Source organism: Narcine bancroftii, chromosome 2 (genome assembly GCF_036971445.1).
Source record: "Narcine bancroftii isolate sNarBan1 chromosome 2, sNarBan1.hap1, whole genome shotgun sequence".
NCBI classification, from domain to species: domain Eukaryota; kingdom Metazoa; phylum Chordata; class Chondrichthyes; order Torpediniformes; family Narcinidae; genus Narcine; species Narcine bancroftii.
In genome coordinates, this window is record NC_091470.1 from 314,344,446 (window position 1) to 314,363,578 (window position 19,133).

Below are 19,133 nucleotides of genomic sequence, written 5' to 3' on the forward strand. Positions count from 1 at the left end.
CAATATTGAGCCTACAACTACTTAGTGTAGCTGAGAAAATCCTCTTTGATACTTTTACTGGTCAAGCTACATCTGAGAGAAAGAAAGAGAGGGAGGGAGACACAATGCTGGAAGATAAGAAAAGAAGGAATGATGATAGATGGAGAGAAAAAAGGGTCTGAAGAGGCATGTGTTGACTATAAGCAGTGACAGACTAGTTTGGGTTATTACCCTTCTCTTCACTGTATGTTCCATATAGAGGAGTAAATGGTAGGTGTAGTAACTTTGTTGGGTAAATAAATCATGCCGCCTTTGACTTGTTCACCACACCTACATTCATGACTTAAGAAAGCTATTATTATGTGACCTGAACAAAACAGTTCGCATTTGGACTTACACAAGGAAGAGGATCCATGGATCTACTGGTTTCGAGAGGGTAGGAAGACTGCATCTGTTTTGCATGTGAGGATATTCTAAATAAATCAACTGGGTCCATTTGGCATAAAGATAGTTCAGCGTCATTCATTGGGGTGCATTACAGAAGCATGCTGAGGCACAAAGGTTGTCCTCGTCCCCTCTGTAGATATGTACATCTCCAGCTACAATAGTACTTCTTGCCATTGGAGTCAGACTTCCTCAGCCAACAGTATGGGCCCAGTATTTAACTTAAATAAATTCCTGCTCATCAGTGTTCACTCTGTAATAAATAATTTTGACTTCAAATGCACCATCATTGTACCCTGTGAAATCTTATTTTGGGTTGTGTGTGTCCTTACTTCCTTCCTTAGGATATAAATAAAGTTTCCGCCTGCATTGAAGACATAGTTTTAGATTTTGTCCTACAAAACAAACAATGGGCTATTGGATATATTCTAGGCTTACTTGTTATTAACCCAGGAACTTGTTTCAGTACATTATATGATCAAATTACTTTTTGAGTTGTCAGCTTATTTACAATTGTTATTCAGGCATTTTGTGGTTTACTGGATTGCTTTGAGAGGAAAGGAGGTTAAAGAGTCAAGAGTACTTAGAGACTTACTCTTTGGTCATTATTTGGTCTCAGTGCTCATTTTAGTTGTAACATTTATTTCCTCTAGGCTTTTATCCACTGTCCTTCAATCATGTTTCTGCATTATCCCATTCTTGAACTTCAAGTGGTATTCCTAGAGTTGTGTCCTTCTGTTCCACTCAGGAACACAAACTCCTACACAAGAGATGCTTTGAGAGTCGCTTATTTCTAAATATTAAACAAGAAAGTTTGCAGACACTTGGTAGAATGCAGTACATAGAAGTTCTGGAGAAACTCAGCAGGTCACACAGCATCTATAGGAATATAAAGGGTATGATGAGAAAAACAGTTGTCTGGCCTTGGCAAGGCAGAGGCAGGTGCACCAGACCACTACAGCAGCACTCTTTTATGTGGGACTGATAGTGAGGTTGGGATTGGTGCAGAGAGAGTGGAGGGCAGTGTGTTCGAAGGGCATAAGATCAAAATAAATGAAGGGAGTGGTGATGCCTTGACAGCAGTTGGAAATAAAAAGATCCACAGCAGATAGAAGGGTTTCCAAGAGGAGGAAGAAGGCTTAAGGTGACGAAAGGGGTCTCTAGTGCGGGGTATGAACAATCCTGGCTGAAGAAGTAGGCACTGAGATGGAGATGGCAGAAGAGGAGCTCATCATCATGGAGAACTCTTTGAGATGTGGGTGAAGGGGAACAAAGATAAAGCCTCTATTGGGACCAGAGTATTCTGTCTCAGAGAGGGGAAGGCTGGAAGGAATGCTGCATGACCTGATGAGTTTCATTTATTTATAAATAATTCAATCTTTGAGACAATATGTATGACAATAACTGTTCATAACATTTCCTAGACCAAGCCCAAAGCTGCTAAAGAAACAACAATCTTATCAAACACAGCATCATAGGAAAGCTGTTTTATTCCCTCTTGTCTTTTCCTTCAGGCCTTTCAGCTCTTGCACAGTTCTTGATATCACTTCCCCAGCAATCACTGCAATCATAGAGCGATGGAATGGTGCTAATGTGTTCTTCCGAGACTCATTCCAGCATTTCTCGGTTTCTCTGTTCTTTGCTGCATGTTTTTTTCTTGCTTTCTTTCTAGTTACTTCACTTTCTCAGTTTTTTTCCTCCTTCTTCACTTCCTGGTATTTCTCTTCCCTCTCTCTTTTACTCTTGCAATGTGTGTTTCTGATTATGGTACATCCCTCACCAAGCTGTATAATCTCCATCCTCTCTTTTTCCTCTTTACCACCAAATAGTTTTTCCCAGTAGCAGAAGACCATATGACACAGCATTAGTTTCAAGTCACAATGGCAGAGATATTGCACGGGAGGGCAGTGGGAACTGTAGACAGTCGCTGCCATCGGCTTCTCTGCACCTGCTGCGATTGCATTTGAGCCACAGTATTTACAACATCACACTGTGCATACTCGAGGACAGTGAGGACGCATTAGTTGAATTGGGTACTAGCAGGGAGCAGACGCTATGCTGTGGGCTCTTTCTCCCTACCCTGCTTATCATGTTTGGTTGTGTTTAGTAAAGTCTTTATTTGGTTTACCTTACCAACCGACTCGACTCGTTATTAAGCACACAATAATGAACAGGGACTGCGGTGGGCCGTGGATACAATGCAGATAATATTTGAACTCATTCAAGAAATACATCATGGAGTTTTATATACAAACTATCGTTGGAATACCCTAAAATATGGAAGATGTCTCATTAAATTCATAACCAACATTATTAATTTTATACAAAAGAAATTCAGTGCAGGAGTGATAACGTGAAAGCAGTAAACTGAACTGTATGCTGCTTTGTGACCAGTCATTCCACCTGGTATTCTAATTACTCAAGGCAACAAGATTTTCAAGTCCCTTCAAGCCTCAAAATACCACTATCACCAGCCCAACCCCCCTCTCATTTAATTATAGGGAGGCATTACTGGATTATTTTGCTAGTCTTGTGTTGCAAATCTACAAGTCTGTGGCGGCTCACCACAAGGCAGGCGAACCGGCCCCGCTTGTAAGCCATGTGGTGGGGCAGCCAGCCAAAGTGGCACCGTTGGGAGTTTCCCTTCCTTCCAGCTTGGGGCTCAGAAACCCCATGACCACATGACGTCTGGGTGACGTCAGTGCCCTCCAGCGCAGTTCTCAGCCAGGTCAGGGCTGGGAGTATAAGTGCAGCCCAACAGCCTGCAATAAACTAGTCTGCTCACTGAGATCAACCATCTGGTTGCGTGTGTTATTGCAGGAGCAGTGTAGCTGCTGCTACAATTGGTGACCCCGACTGGTTCAAATGTCTTTGAACCCATCATGAGCAAGCCTGGGATCAGCGCTTTAGCCGTGAAACTGCCTGAATTCTGGGTTCAGGAGCCGGAGACCAGGTTTGGCCACGCGGAGGCCCAATTTCACCTCTGCCAGATTTCGTCCGACATGAACAAATTCTACCATGTGGTCGCTGCCCTGGACCAGGCCACCGCCAGACACGTGCTGCACCTTGTTCAGCACCACCCTCCAAAGAAAAGTACGAGACCATCAAGCAAGTGCTTACAGGGTCCCTTAGACTATCCAGATACCAGTGTGCCGCTCGGGTGCTGCACCTTGATGTCCTGGGGGACAGGTCCCTGATGGAGGAGATGCTCGCGCTCATGGGTGAGCACACCAACTGCCCACTTTTCGAGCGCATCTTCCTCAAACATATGCCCAGGGATATCCGCCCGCTGCTGGTTCAGGAGAGCTTCACTGACCCAAGGAAGTATCGCCCAGAAGGCCCAAGAGCTATGGGTCGCACGATTCTCGGAAGGCTCAGTGGTCCAGCAGGTCACGAGACACAGGCACAACCACTCCAAGTCCGCCCCTAGCACTGCGGTAGAGCACACGGCCCCTGCAGGAGCCCCCAAGAGCATAACCAAGGCCACAGCAACCGCTTCAGGCCTCTGCTTCTATCACCAGCACTGGGGAGCCAAGGCTTGGAAGTGTTGTCAGCCCTGCTCGTTCCAGGGAAATGACCAGGCTGGCCATTGTTAATGGCTTCAGCGGCTGGCCAAGGACACAGCCTTCTCTACCTGTGGGACTCAGTCAGCGGCCGGCGGTTCCTTGTTGACACTGGAGCCCAAATCAGCGTCATCCCAGCCATCGAATCCAGGAACCGACCTCGTGGATCTCCCCTCCGTCCAGCCAACGCAACGGCAATCCAGACATATTGAGACAAGACAGCCCACTTCCAGATCAGCCAACAGAATTTCACGTGGAGCTTCACTGTCTCGTCCCTCCAGACTGCTATCCTGGGTAAAGACTTTTTCCTCGCACATGGGATTCTGGTGGACATTCGAGGTAGGCACCTGGTGGATGCCCATACCTTCCAGGCCGTTCGCTTTGACGTCTCCAGCTCAGAGCAATCACAGATGGCCACGATCAGCATGCCCAGAGATGAGTTCCAGCAGATCCTGGATGAGTTCCCAACACTCCTCAAGGCAATTCCTGTTGGGGGTTTCCTTTCCTTCCAGCTCTGGGCTCAGAAACCCATTCTTGTGGACCGTGTGACACCCGGGTGACGTCAGCGCCCTCCAGCGCAGTTCTCAGCCAGGTCCGGGCTGGGAGTATAAGTGCAGCCCAGCAGCCTGCAATAAACTTGTCTGTTCACTGAGCTCAACCCGTCTGGTTGCGTGTGTTATTGCAGGAGCAGTGTAGCCACCGCTACGAGTCTTTGATTTTTTGATTGTCAGTTACAGGAGGAGGCTTGAGATTTGTTGAAGTACTTCTGAGAATTTGGTTTTGCAGAGCATGTAAACAGTGGTTGTCAACAATGAAGCTTTAGGCTCTCATTTATGAAGGATTTTTTCATTTGACTCAGTGCTTTAGAATGTCCCAGAGATAATCTATGAAGAGTTCTTGAATAAACATACAATTTGCTTGACTCTGCTTGTCTCATTTGTATATGTCTACACATTGTGCAAATGATTTGGTTAGAGATTAAGAACCCACTGAACACAATAACCTTTTAAGATAGTTGCTTCTGGAGATAGGTACACCATTAGGATTTAGATAGGACTAGGATAATGAAAAATGGTTATACAGTATTGAGCAGGTTTCTTTTTAAAAACATTTATTTAAAATTAAAATACTAGCAAACATATTACAATAGTTCAAACTTATCAAAACACGTGGTATTTTATGAAAAGGAAAGAGTAAAGAAATACAAAAGAAAGAAAAATCTCCTATTAATCCTTCCAACCCCCTACAAAGTTTAAAAAAAAGAGGGACAAGAAAACCACAACAGGAGTACTTCAATTTCCGATACTTCTAAATATTCATTGAGAAGTATGTTTAAGATTCATTTAAATTTTAATACCAACAGTTTGTAAATGAGTTCCATATTTTACAAAATGTATGATCTTTCTCTCTTAAATTATGTAATTTTCTCAAGTGGAATACAACTCTGAACTTCTGCTGCCATCTCTCCATTCCCAGGCAATTTCCCAAGGAAATTTGAACAAATTTTACTTGATATATATTGAGGTTTAGTCCCTCTAATATATCCCAGTGAAAATAACATTGGATCCTGTGGGAATCTTACTCCAGTTGTTTGTTCTAATAGATTACCCATTTCAGGCCAAAAAGGTTTAATTGTGGAGCATTCAGGTTTCTGGAAAAGGGGAGAGAAAGGAAGAAAGGGTAAAGGTCATTTCTTTCTGCTTGGCCTCAGCACAGTTCACCACTTTCTCCTTTATGCTGACCAAAACATTTCAGTTTTGGCCACAAGTAAAATTAAAATACAAACACAAAATATGAACTCCGAACTAAAAAATAGAAATCAAATTATCACAATTCCCTTACAAAAATAAACAGATCAGCCTGCACTTTGTGGGCTTTTCCCTTTTATCCTCCCTGCTGTTGACCTGGTACCTGGTTAAATGCTGGCATTCAATGGAAGAAATGGCATGGTTTTAAAATGTGCTGTCGAAACAGGAGCAATAGCCAAGGGTGGATGAAGGCCAAGGAGTAGAAGGGCATTAAAGAAGCAACAGGGATTGGTTCTTCCATCTTGTCAGCATGAAAAAGGATGAGGGAATAGAAAATTGAGTGCACTGCTTTTGTTTTGAGATCAGTAGATAGAAGTAATAATGGAATGCTTATGGCCACTTTGATCATCACTTGGCTGCAGCAAGTTTCATTTATTCACTCACAGGAATTGTTTCTGCTGTTAAACCCTACTTTTCATGGGTGGTCCATGCTTTACAAAAATTGTATTGTTGACAGGTAATTTCACCAGGGAACCCTCAGTAGACTCTGCATTGCATATCCTAGCATGGAAAAAGCATGGATTTTCCATTTATGGCATTACACCCATTTCACAGTCTTCATGGGAAGGAAATGATTTAGCAGATTGAACTATTTGAAAGTTAAGGACTATTTAACGGTACAGATATTTGTCAATTTGGTGAACTATTGATTGTGACTTGGTATTGGCCACAGTAAATATTAAATTTTAAGCTCACAACAGACTGCAGATGGTGGAAACTGAAGCAAAAAATAATCTGCTGAAGTAGCTCAGTGGGTTGGGCAGCATCAGTGGAAGAAAAAGAATGATCGACCCTTCATTAAAGCATTAACACTGATGCCACTTCGACACTTTGTATGATGTTACAATATGAGCCCGTTTACATGTTATTTATCTCATTCGTTGCTAAAGCTTTATGATTTAAGCTGCATAAATTAGATTCTGCAAATACAGATAGTCCTCGACTTCCGACCTATGCGATTTATGGTCATTCGCACATACGACCAAACTTTAAAATTCTTTATTAAAACTACTGTACAAGTACATATTTTGTATTAAAAGTACTGTAGTCAGTGGTCCCCACTCCGGCGTCAGCCTGAAGTCCCCATTCCCTGCAACAGCCCAAAATCTCAGTTCCCCATCAGCAGCCTGAGGTCCTAGCTCCCTGACTTATGACCAACCCCAAGTTACAACCAACCCTTCAGTTCCATTACAGTTGTAAGTCGGGTACTACCTGTACTATATTTATAGTTAATTATTGTTTGAAATCTCAGTACTCTTGCCTCATTTAGCTTTTTGAAATGTTCCATTGATCAATAAAATTAGTTCATGATTAGAACAGCGCTAATTTTGAAACTACATCACTTTATCATTTTCTTTTTAATTAACTAACTCTTCTGCCCATCTTTACTCCCAAACCTTAAATGACGAAGATAGTTGTGAATTGTGAATAATAAAAGCATTAGATTTGACAACCTTACAAAATACACAAAAATATTTGCTTTAATTATGAAAATATTATTATTCTCTTTTCCAAAGTGTTTCATTTTTTTCTAACTTTCAATTTCTACTTTCTGAAAACATAATGCTGAATGAGTTAAACCAAAATACAGTAGAAGTGCAAAAATACGGATTTTCCGGATTCTCGGGCTGTACTTCTAAAGTTCAAATTTAAGGAGGAATAAAGAGGAGATGAACAGGCAAGTTTTGATACTTTATACATTAGCAAAACGAGTAGTTTTGAGAAAAATAAAAATGCTGTTGTGCTTCTTTGGCACTTGGACATGCACCCGAAAGCCCACTAAATTTAAAAAGTTTAAGAATTTTCAAAAAGTCCGGATTCTTGAGTGGTGCAGATTTCTGGCATCCAGATTTTTGGACTTCCACTGTAGATCAGATCCTTTAAAAGTGAATGACTATCAGGGGTTAGTAGTAAAAACAAGAATGCTGGAGGAACTCAGCAGAATTTGCTGCGTCCATGGGAGGGATCACCAAAGTTTTGGGCCTGAGCCTTTCTTCGAAGTATCAAGTGAGGGGAGTGGTGAGCTTGAGCTGGTTGATGACTCGGCGGCAGTTGGAAATATCAGAATCAGAATCTATTGACGTGAACAAGTCACAAAATTCCTTGTTTTGCAGACGCATCACAGGGCAAACATTCATGTAAACCACCTTACGACAGTAAATAAAAAAAGTGCCCAAAAAGTCAAAGTAAGACATATAAAGGTCCAGAGTGGCCCGGTGGAATGAGGAGTCCAGGAGGAGGAAGGAGGTTTAAGGCAGGAGAAGGGATCAGTAGTGGTGGTGGAGGGGGTGAAGGATCCTGATTGCAGAAGTAGGCACAGAGATAGATCTGACAAAAGAAGAGTTTGGCATCATGGCGTGAGCAGAACTCATTGAGGTTTGGGCGAAGGGGGATGATTGAGGAATGTTCTACTGAAGACAGAACATTAGGAATCTGAGAGGAAGGGAGGGGGGGGAGGTCAGAGGGAATGGTAAAGACCAGGCAGGGGTTGGAGTGGGTTCAGGAATGTCAAGGGGAAAATGATGGGATGGATCAGGGGGTGGAGGGTTAGAGGAATCCAAGGGAGGCTTTGGGAAGTCAGAGGGGGAAGTGGGAGGGTGAGAAGGGCCAGGGTGAGAGTTCACATCAGAGGCTCAGTTCTGTGGGCTGCCAGAGCCAGGGTTGGAGTGAGAGTTCGCAACTAATGCTCGGACCTGGAGGCCACCGGGACTGATCTGGACGCCTTTATTGGTAGTTGTAGAGGCTGCAGTCTCCAGGGAGGAAAGCATTTGATCCTTGATGGACACCAGGTGACCGTGGAATTAGCTCATGAACACGTGAATACAGCAGAGAATGAAGTGCAGGAGAGGTTCTGTGGCAGGTTGTGGCAAGCGAGGTTTGGAACTGTGGTAGCAAGTGAGTGAAGGTCAATTGGAAACTATACCGAGCAGAGGGTGGTCTGTAGGATATGGAGAGAGAAATGAAAAAAACAGGAGTCAACGTAGCGCAGGTACCAGAGATTCTAGAGGGGGCCAAACTGGGAGGCCTGGAAACTGAAATGGAAGTCAAATGGCAAGTAGCCAGGAAGGGCATGTGACTGTGGAAGCAAGTCTGGTGAGTACACGATTGTAGAGCTTGAGAGCAATAGGGAGGGCAGAAGGGAAGCAATGAGAGAGGCTCTCACAGAGCTCCCTTTGAAGCAAGGAGAGGAACCCCTTCACAGTAGGCATCCCTCAAATAGATTTTGGAGTGGAGCAACTAAATGAAGAAGGGCTCAGGCCTGAAACGTAGGTTATATATCTTTACCTCTTATGGGCGCTGCGAGACCTGCTGAGTTCCTCCAGCATTTTTGTGTTTTTACTACAATCACAACAATTGCAGAATTTTGTGTTTCACTCCACTTGGCTTAGCCAAGTTTGTTTTTTTACCTGTGACATTAGCAACTCATCATTTCTGAACCAAAATGATCCAGCAGTAAACCACTTAAAATAATGAACATGCAAACTGACTGATACCTGAATGATAAGATATCAAATATAGAACATTCAGAATCATGAAGGCAAGCACATTGAGGTTTAAGAACTGTTTCTTTCCAATAGCTATCAGGCTCTTGAACCGCCCTTTGTTAGATTAATCAGGGACTTTTCTGAAATCACAGAAGAACTGTCCGTACTATTGTAAATCACTTTTTATACCAGCATAACAATGAATATAATAAAATCACCATTATCCAGAATTCAAGCAACCAGCAACCTCAGGCAACAGGCAAATAAATTGTGGAAATAAATAGGTAAAAATATGAAAGTTTAAAATTGGCGCCCCCTCGCAGTTAATTTGCCAATTTTACAGCATGCAATCTCAAGCAAGAGGCAAACACACATATCTAGCATCTACCAATCCCTCAATGTGCTAGATACTGAGGATTTTACTGTATTTATTTTCCATCAATTTTTTTTGCATATTTATTGTCTTTTTAATTCAATTCAGTATCTAGATGTTGTTGTGTTTTAGTTGTTTTGCAGTTGTTTCTTTTTAACAAAGTATCTGTTCAGCTGCAGAACGTAAGAATTTTGATGCAAATATACAAATATCTATGAGAATAAACATCATCATTTCATATATTCTTTACGATTAAAATAAAAAGTTTTGTTACCTTTGTACCCCAGGATGGCTACAGTAATTGTCAGCATGGCACAGAGGACATAGAGCAGCAGAATAGAAAACTTGAGAGCCCAGTTGTTTCTACATCGATTACACTGAGGCCCTTCCTGAATTCCTGCAACAAAAATACAAGGCTTAATATATTGAGCAGATATAATACTTGTGTGCAATTTTACTGATATTTTTTCAACCTGTAATTAGATTCCACCTGTTTTGGTTTGCTCGATCTATACTGCAAATACTTCCAATGACCATTCAGACTTATGCATGCAAAATCATGAGGTTGGCCAAAAATACATCACAAACAGCTTTCAGGTGGTTTACATGTGCTGAAACAGGACCTGTGTGATTTCCAGAAGGACCACCCACAATTTTTTGGAAACATTCTGTTAAGTCGCATTCTATGAGGATCAAGGTTTGAATGTACAGAGCTTTCCATAATGTTTGGGATAAAGATTTTTTTTCTTTATTTGGCTCTGTGCTCCACAGTTTTAAATTTATAATTCACATGTAATTAAAGTTCACATTCCAGATTTTATTCAAGGTTATTTGTATACATTTTGGTTTGATCATGTAGAATTTACAGCATTTTTATATATAGTCCCCTCATTTCAGGGCACCATAATGTTTGGGGCGTTTGGCTTCACAGGAGTTTGTGATTACTCAGGTATGTTTAATTGCTTCATTGATGCAGGTATAACAGAGCTTAGCTTTCTTATAAGCTTTTGATCACTTTTGAAGTCTGTAGTTGCCATTTTTCAACATTAAGACCAGAGTTGCGCCAATGAAAGTGAAAGTAGCCATTATGAGGCTGACAAGCAAGGAAAAACAAACAAGTGCCATCACCCAAACCTTAGGATTACCAAAATCAACAGTTTGGAACATCATTATGAAGGAAGAACATACTGGTGAGTTCAGTAATCACAAAGGGACTGGTCTTCCAAGAAAAACCTCCACTGCTGATGAGAGAAGAATTTTATTGCAATGAAGAAAAATCCCTGAATGCCTGTCTGATAGATCAGAGGAACTCTGCAGGAGGTAGGTGTGGATGTGTCAATCACTACAGTCCGCAGAAGACCATGAACAGAAATACAGAGGCTACAATGAAAGATGCAAACCACGAGTTAGCTACAGAAATAGGATGGCCACATTATAGTTTGTCCAGAAATAGTTAAAAGAGCCTGCAGAATTCTGGAAAAATGGTCTTGTGGACAAGCAAGACCAAGATGAACCTCTATCAAGAGCAAATGTGGAGGAATAAAGAAATTGCCCAAGATGCAAAATATATCACCTTTGCTGTGGTTTGCATCTCGCAGTGTAGCCTCTGTATTTCTTTTCATGAAGTCTTCTGCAGACAGTAGTCATCGATATATCCACACCTGGCTCCTGAAGAGTGTTTCTGATCTGTCGGACATAGGGTTGGGGATTTTTCTTCATTATGAAGAGAATTCTTCTGTCATCAGCTGTGGCAGTCTTCCTTGGAATTCCAGTCCCTTTGTGATTACTGAGATCATCAGTACACTCTTTATTCTTAATGACATTCCCAACTATTGATTTTGGTAATCCTAAGGCTTTTACTGTTTTATTTTTGTTTTTCAGCCTCATAATGGCTTCTTTGACTTTAATTAGCATGTCCTCTTGTTAAAAAAAATGGCATCTACAAATTCCAATGGTGATCAAAAGCTTCAAAGCAAGCATAGCTCTAAACCTGCGCCAGTGAAGCCATTATACATACCGAAGTACTCACAAACAACACATATGGTTTCCTAAAATTCACTGTCGGAGCCTCTCAGCAGCATCACAAATTATAGTGGCCATGGAGGGGAGAAGGACAGGAACAGGAGAGAAAGACATGAAAAAGAGAGCACCAAGGTTTACTTACTGCATCATTAAGGGTGGCCATGAGGGAACTCATGCACCAGGTGGTTCAGCAAACTTCCCAGAGTAAGCTTCAAGAGCACGAATCTTTTGAACTGGAGTATTCGTGATTGCACACAATAGGTCAAGGTGAGCTCAAGGTGACCAGCAGATTTTCTGCTTTTGCTATTGCGACACTTACTTTGATAAACATACATATTCTTCCACACATTATTCTCTCCTACACAAACCCAACCATGTACATTTGAATACTAATAATTCCACACAGAAATCAAATTTCCGAATAGACAATAACAAAGAAGTTATTCAACATCCTTCATCTTCTCCATTTGGGCAAAATGTGATTGGGATGCATTCGACCACTGGCCCGAAATCTCATTGCCTCCTTAAGCTCCTCTTTATTTGTAACCTCTCTGAACAGACAAATCATCGTTTGTGGTTCAGTCATATTTTGACAATTAACACACTTGCAAAGTGTCTTAACACTTTACCCTGAACTTAAGGCTCTCAATCTAAAATGTTTTCACTCTCTGCAAGTCAACAAACCCACTCAGCTGCAGCTTCGATCTACTGACTCCAAATTTTCTTGGATCTAGTGCACTAGGCAGTTGTAATTGGGAGAGAAAGCCGACTTCTGGCCAATGTTTAAAGGAATTTGATCAACGGTGCAAATTGTACCAAATTATTTTATATCCTAGTGTTGTGTTGAGAAGAGTTTGGTGGGTTCACAGAGAGATGAGTCTGGACACAAGTTTTATAATCATAGGTAACTTTTATTAACACACGGGAAACAAACTGTTCTGTGTACTCTAATTCCTCCTGGACTATTTTCTCAGTTGCAAGTCCCAGGAGGGGCAAGAACAGCCCTCTAAGGTAAAAACATGCAGTGGTGATTAAATAGCCCACCAAAGCACCATTCACCTTCATGCTCCCTGGGAAGTGATGCACACGGGCGCCTCTGTAGAGGCCCACACTACCTGTGATTTTTCTGATATCACCCTGCGTCCCAATACCAGCAGTGTGCCACTGTGGCTGGCTGTGCTGGCCCCATTCAAGGAGTGCAAGGAACCTGGCTCGGACTGTAGTCACCACCCATTCCATCATCATCTCCTTCTGGCGGTGCCCTCAAGGCATTGGCAATCATCTGTTGGTCAAATAGACCATCCAGGGTGCTTGCTTCCCAATAGGCTTTTTCTACGCTAAGAATGTGCCTGAAGAAGCAGATGCGGCCCTTTAAATTGCTGTTCAGGTGGCAGCGTTTGAAGCGCAACACTGGCCACCTGAAGGACACAGGATGCGGCTCTGAGCACACTCTGGCTCCTGCCCAGTATCAGCTGTGATCAGCAGCCTGACCCTTTAACATCCGCTTTCAGCCAGCTGCATTCAGGTGGTTGTGGGAGCCACCGAGCTGAGCTAATTATCCCTCTTGGAGGAGGGTTACGTAGCTCCTGCACATTCAGGTGGCCTAAAAACAGCCGCATAGTGCCTAAACATGCGGCTTTACATGCGGGGTAATTGGCCACCTGAAAGTGTCTAACAAGAGAGAAGGGAATTGGGAGCCCCTTCCTCTCCCAAATGAAGCAGTGGCATGGCTAAGTGTTCACTTGACCGCTAGTGGTATCGGTCCCCTTGCCTGGATAGCCCCTCAGTAGAGTAGTCTCAGGACTCCATTATCTCACAGTGACCACCTACATACCCACCTGAGGTCCTTCTGTTTTCAGCTACCTCCCCATTTTGGAGGGTTGACGGGGTGCGCTCGTGGCAGACCTGGAACCACATGGTCAATAGTTGGTCTTGTAAAGTTGCGGCATGCAGGAAGAAGTGTGAAGTGGGTCTCAGTTTCCTCATGGTTATCACCATCCATCCACACATACGCATCCCCCAAACATGTGTCAATCCCTCCCCCTGCTGGACAATGGCTCAGACTTTTCCTGAGTCAAGCTGCAAGCCAGACCAGCAAGCTGCTTGCAGCTGCTGTGTTTCAATCAGCTTAGAAGCTGCCTCCATGATTTTAAATTCTAAGTTAGTCACTTGCCTTTGGGCAATCTGCACTGCCTCTTTAAGTTCACAACAGTCATGTTGCAGCAATTCTATCTCCCTATCTTCTGGAGCGCCCTGATTACTTAACTCGGATATGATACCCCACTGGCACCTAAGCAGGGATATCAGTAATCATAGGGCTCCCCCTCAACTCACCCTGGCCTTGGGAAACCCCAGTAACTCCAGGTGGGAGGTAAATGGGGAGCCTATTGACTGTTTGATTCGGGCAGTACTGACAGCTATATTCACCCTACGACCGCTAATGCACTGAATCTTACCTTATATCCGTCTAAGCGTAGAATTTCTATGGGTTGTTCTGGACTAAAACAAGATGCTACATATTGTTGTAAAATAACCCTGAAGGTACAGGGAAATGAATATACAGACTTCAAATTGCATGTGCTCCCCGGTCTGTGCGCTCCGATGCTTTTAGGGTTAGATTTCCAATGCCAGATGAAAAGTATCACATTGGCATTTAACGGCCCATTGCCATCAATCAAGAAGCTGTTTGCAGGTTATCGACTCTAAAGATTAAACCTTCACATCTTTTTATCAATTTAAGGCTGGATTGTAAGCCTATAGCTATCTAAAGTAGGTGCTTTTGCAAAGAGGACAGACTCTTTATAATGAACAAGGAGTTTATTGAAAGAAAGAAAAATCATTGAACCCACTACATGTTCTTGGCATGGACAAGTTGTAGTTGTCAAAAATGGCGTGAAACTTAAAATGGTCGTGGACTACAGCCAAATTGTAAACAGGTTTACGCAACTGGATGCTTATTCCCTACATTGCATTTCAGACAAGATTGCACAGTACAAAATATATTCCATAATTGATCTGAAATATCATTAGGTGCCTATTTCCAAAGATGAAAGGCAGTTTACCACTTATGAGGTAGATGACAAACTTTTCCAGTTTAAAAAAAAATCCCTTTTGGAGTTACCAATGGTGTATCCATTTTCCAAAGGGAGATGGATAAACTAGTAGATGTTCATAACTTGCAAGCCACCTACCCTTACCTGGACAATGTCACTATACGTGGCAAAGGCTTAAATGATCACAACTGGAACTTACAAAAATTTCTCCAGGTGGCCAAGCATCTGCACTTCACCCTTAACAATAACAAGTGTGTATACCGCACTAAACGCCTGGCTATACTACGCTATGTAGTGAGTAAAGGAGAGATTAGCCCTGACCCAGAGAGGATGACACCACTCATGGATCTACCCCCACCTGTGACACAAAAGTCCCTCAAGCGTTGCCTAGGGTTTTTCTCTTATTACACTCACTGGGTGGCCAACTACGCAGATAAAGCACAGCCACTGTTTAAAACTACTAATTTTCCCCTGTCTGAAGAAGCCTCCGTGCTTTCGAAAACATCAAACAGGATAAGCCAAGGCAACAATGTCAGCTAATGATGTGGATTTACCATTCCAAGTAGAATCCGATGCGTCAGATTGGGCCTTAGCAGCTACACTAAATCAAGCTGGTAGACCTGTGGTCTTTTTCTCTTGGACATTACATGGGCCAGAGTTGACATTCTTCTATCTAAAAAGGAAGCTCGAGCTATTGAAGAATCCATTCGCAACTAGAGACACTTTTTAGCTGGAAGGAAATTAACATTGCTGACTGATCAAAAATCTGTTGCCTACATGTTCAACATTAAATTGAGGAGCAAGATCAAAAATGATAAGATCATGCGTTGGCGAATTGAACTTTCTACTTATGATGACGATATACTCTATCGCCCAGGAAAATTCAATAACTCTCTGGACGCACTTTCTCACGTGACCTGTGCAAGTCTGCAACTAGACTGCTTAAAATATCTTCACGATGAATTATGTCACCCAGGGGTCACTAGATTTTATCATTATGTGAAGTTCCTCAATTTGCCGTACTCACTAGAAGACATCAAGAAACTAATTAACTGAGTGTCCTGTTTGTGTGGAGTGTAAACCACACTATTATAAACCTTCTGCTTCCACGTTGATTAAGGTGTCTAGACTATTTGAACACCTCAGCATAGATTTTAAAGGACCACTACCCTCAGATAATAAGAATACCTACTGCCTTAACATCATTGATGAATTCTCTAATTTTCCCTTCGCTATACCATGTACTGACGTTTCTGCTAGTTCTGTTATTAAATGTCTTGATATGATTTTCAGTATTTTCAGTTATCCTAACTTCATTCATAGTCACTGAGGGTCAGCTTTCATGAGTTCTGAACTTAGGTAATAGTTTCTTGATAGGGGTATAGCTACTAGTCATACTACCAGCTATCTTTTCTTTGGCTTGGCTTCGCGGACGAAGATTTATGGAGGGGGTAAAAAGTCCACGTCAGCTGCAGGCTCGTTTGTGGCTGACCAGTCCGATGCGGGACAGGCAGACACGATTGCAGCGGTTGCAAGGGAAAATTGGTTGGTTGGGGTTGGGTGTTGGGTTTTTCCTCCTTTGCCTTTTGTCAGTGAGGTGGGCTCTGCGGTCTTCTTCAAAGGAGGCTGCTGCCCGCCAAACTGTGAGGCGCCAAGATGCACGGTTTGAGGCGTTATCAGCCCACTGGCGGTGGTCAATGTGGCAGGCACCAAGAGATTTCTTTAGGCAGTCCTTGTACCTTTTCTTTGGTGCACCTCTGTCACGGTGGCCAGTGGAGAGCTCGCCATATAATACGATCTTGGGAAGGCGATGGTCCTCCATTCTGGAGACGTGACCCATCCAGCGCAGCTGGATCTTCAGCAGCGTGGACTCGATGCTGTCGACCTCTGCCATCTCGAGTACCTCGACGTTAGGGGTGTGAGCGCTCCAATGGATGTTGAGGATGGAGCGGAGACAACGCTGGTGGAAGCGTTCTAGGAGCCGTAGGTGGTGCCGGTAGAGGACCCATGATTCGGAGCCGAACAGGAGTGTGGGTATGACAACGGCTCTGTATACGCTTATCTTTGTGAGGTTTTTCAGTTGGTTGTTTTTCCAGACTCTTTTGTGTAGTCTTCCAAAGGCGCTATTTGCCTTGGCGAGTCTGTTGTCTATCTCATTGTCGATCCTTGCATCTGATGAAATGGTGCAGCCGAGATAGGTAAACTGGTTGACCGTTTTGAGTTTTGTGTGCCCGATGGAGATGTGGGGGGGCTGGTAGTCATGGTGGGGAGCTGGCTGATGGAGGACCTCAGTTTTCTTCAGGCTGACTTCCAGGCCAAACATTTTGGCAGTTTCCGCAAAGCAGGACGTCAAGCGCTGAAGAGCTGGCTCTGAATGGGCAACTAAAGCGGCATCATCTGCAAAGAGTAGTTCACGGACAAGTTTCTCTTGTGTCTTGGTGTGAGCTTGCAGGCGCCTCAGATTGAAGAGACTGCCATCCGTGCGGTACCGGATGTAAACAGCGTCTTCATTGTTGGGGTCTTTCATGGCTTGGTTCAGCATCATGCTGAAGAAGATTGAAAAGAGGGTTGGTGCGAGAACACAGCCTTGCTTCACGCCATTGTTAATGGAGAAGGGTTCAGAGAGCTCATTGCTGTATCTGACCCGACCTTGTTGGTTTTCGTGCAGTTGGATAATCATGTTGAGGAACTTTGGGGGACATCCGATGCGCTCTAGTATTTGCTACCAGCTATAACCCACTGGGTAATGGTCAAGTAGAGTGCAGTAATGGTACAATCTGGAAAGCTGTCACTCATGCACTAAAACCTAAAGGTCTCCCCACCAGCCACTGGCAAGAGGTGCTGCGGAAGCTTTGAACTATATCCATACTTTGCTTTGTATAGCTACCAATGAAACTCCTCACTAATGTCTTTTTCTTTTTCCTCAAAAAGCGAAAATTGGATCAACCTTGTCAACTTGGCTATCTAAACCAGGAGAAGTTTTGTTAAGAAACCATATTTGACCCAGTAAGGCTGACCCGCTCGTCGAGTGTGTGCAACTGCTTCATGCGAATCCACAGAATGCCAATGTCATTTTTCCTGATGGAAGAAAGTACAGTTTCCCTTTGGGATCTAGCCTTGCCTGGTCTGCAGCCTACTAGTCCTTCTACTGACCTGACCTCTTTTTTTTTTACCCTCCCCATCTCAAGAAACACATGAGGAGCAATATTTCTTTCATGAGAATGTTTCCCTGTGTTCTCCACTCCCTTCCACACCTGCCAACAGAAGTCCTTCAGTTGGAGATAAGTCTCCCCCATCTGTGCCTTTGCGTAGATCAACACGTATCTCAAAGCTTTCACAAACGCTGTGTTATGACCATTTCTAATCTTTGCTATGATTACAATGAGCTCAGTTGCAATGTATTTTCTCAGGCTCTCAACTTGTTTTTTTACTCAGTATTCTCATTTATTCTATTTGTAACCCTTGAACTTCTGTAATTTTTTTTGCTTTTGCCATTATTGTATTTTATTAAAATTGGTCAATTTTGGTGGGGGGGGGGGTGAATGTGAAGATGTAATGGGGGGGCGTATTATACTTATCACTTGCTATTGGTTATGGCTGTAGAGATACTCCACCCTACCGGTATAACAGATGGAGATGCTTTCCCACTGGCCTGTTTAGAGGTGGTTCTCATCTGTTAATAAATGCCCTCTATTGGTATAATACTTGACTGGTCTATGTCTATGGCATATCAGTCTCCTTGGCCTCCAAATTGCATACAGCGGATGTTTGGGGCTACTGCGTAGTCACTCTAATCATGTGGGGTACTGACGATAAAGAATTTAAACTTTTGGTAATGCCACAGCTCTGAGCTGCTGTGCTATTGGGACTTGATTTTCAATGTCACCTTAAAAATGTGATGATGGAGATCAACAGGCCCCTTTCACCCCTCATTGTCTCTAACTGGAAATTTTCAAACTAACCACTGCACTCCACCCATCCTGGAGCTTTCACCTCCTCCCCTCATTGTACATGGCCAACAACATAGTTGCCCATCATACATGCAGGCACTCCACACTTAAAATCGCTCCTCTACTATTGTCACCAACCTCAACTCCCACAGTAAATCCATCACCACTAAAAGTAGATGGTACAAAGCTGGGGAAAGGGCCTTCATTCGGGCAGAGGGACAGCATTTTCTTAAGGAGAGGATCATCGAAGCCAGCAACAGCCCTTGGAGAGTGCAGGTAGTGGTAGTGAGAAATGGGGAGAAGAACAGGATGGTTATTAACCTCAATCAGACCATCAACAGGTACACACAATTAGATGCATATTCCCTTCCCTGCATAACCCACATGGTGAACCAACCTGAAGTTGGCATATCTCCAGCTCCCTATCTGTCTGGAGGACCACCAATACATTGCTGC

The 19,133-nt window shown here is 43.2% G+C and overlaps 1 protein-coding gene across 2 annotated transcripts in view; it reads right to left on the bottom strand.

The window, feature by feature from the left end:
* colec12 (collectin sub-family member 12) overlaps positions 1 to 19,133 on the bottom strand; it is a 214,465-nt gene that overhangs the window by 50,116 nt on the left and 145,216 nt on the right. For both annotated transcript variants that reach the window (XM_069921713.1, XM_069921712.1), the window contains one exon: positions 9,927 to 10,049. In XM_069921713.1, the coding sequence (XP_069777814.1) occupies positions 9,927 to 10,049 (123 nt within the window). The remainder of the gene's footprint in view (positions 1 to 9,926; positions 10,050 to 19,133) is intronic.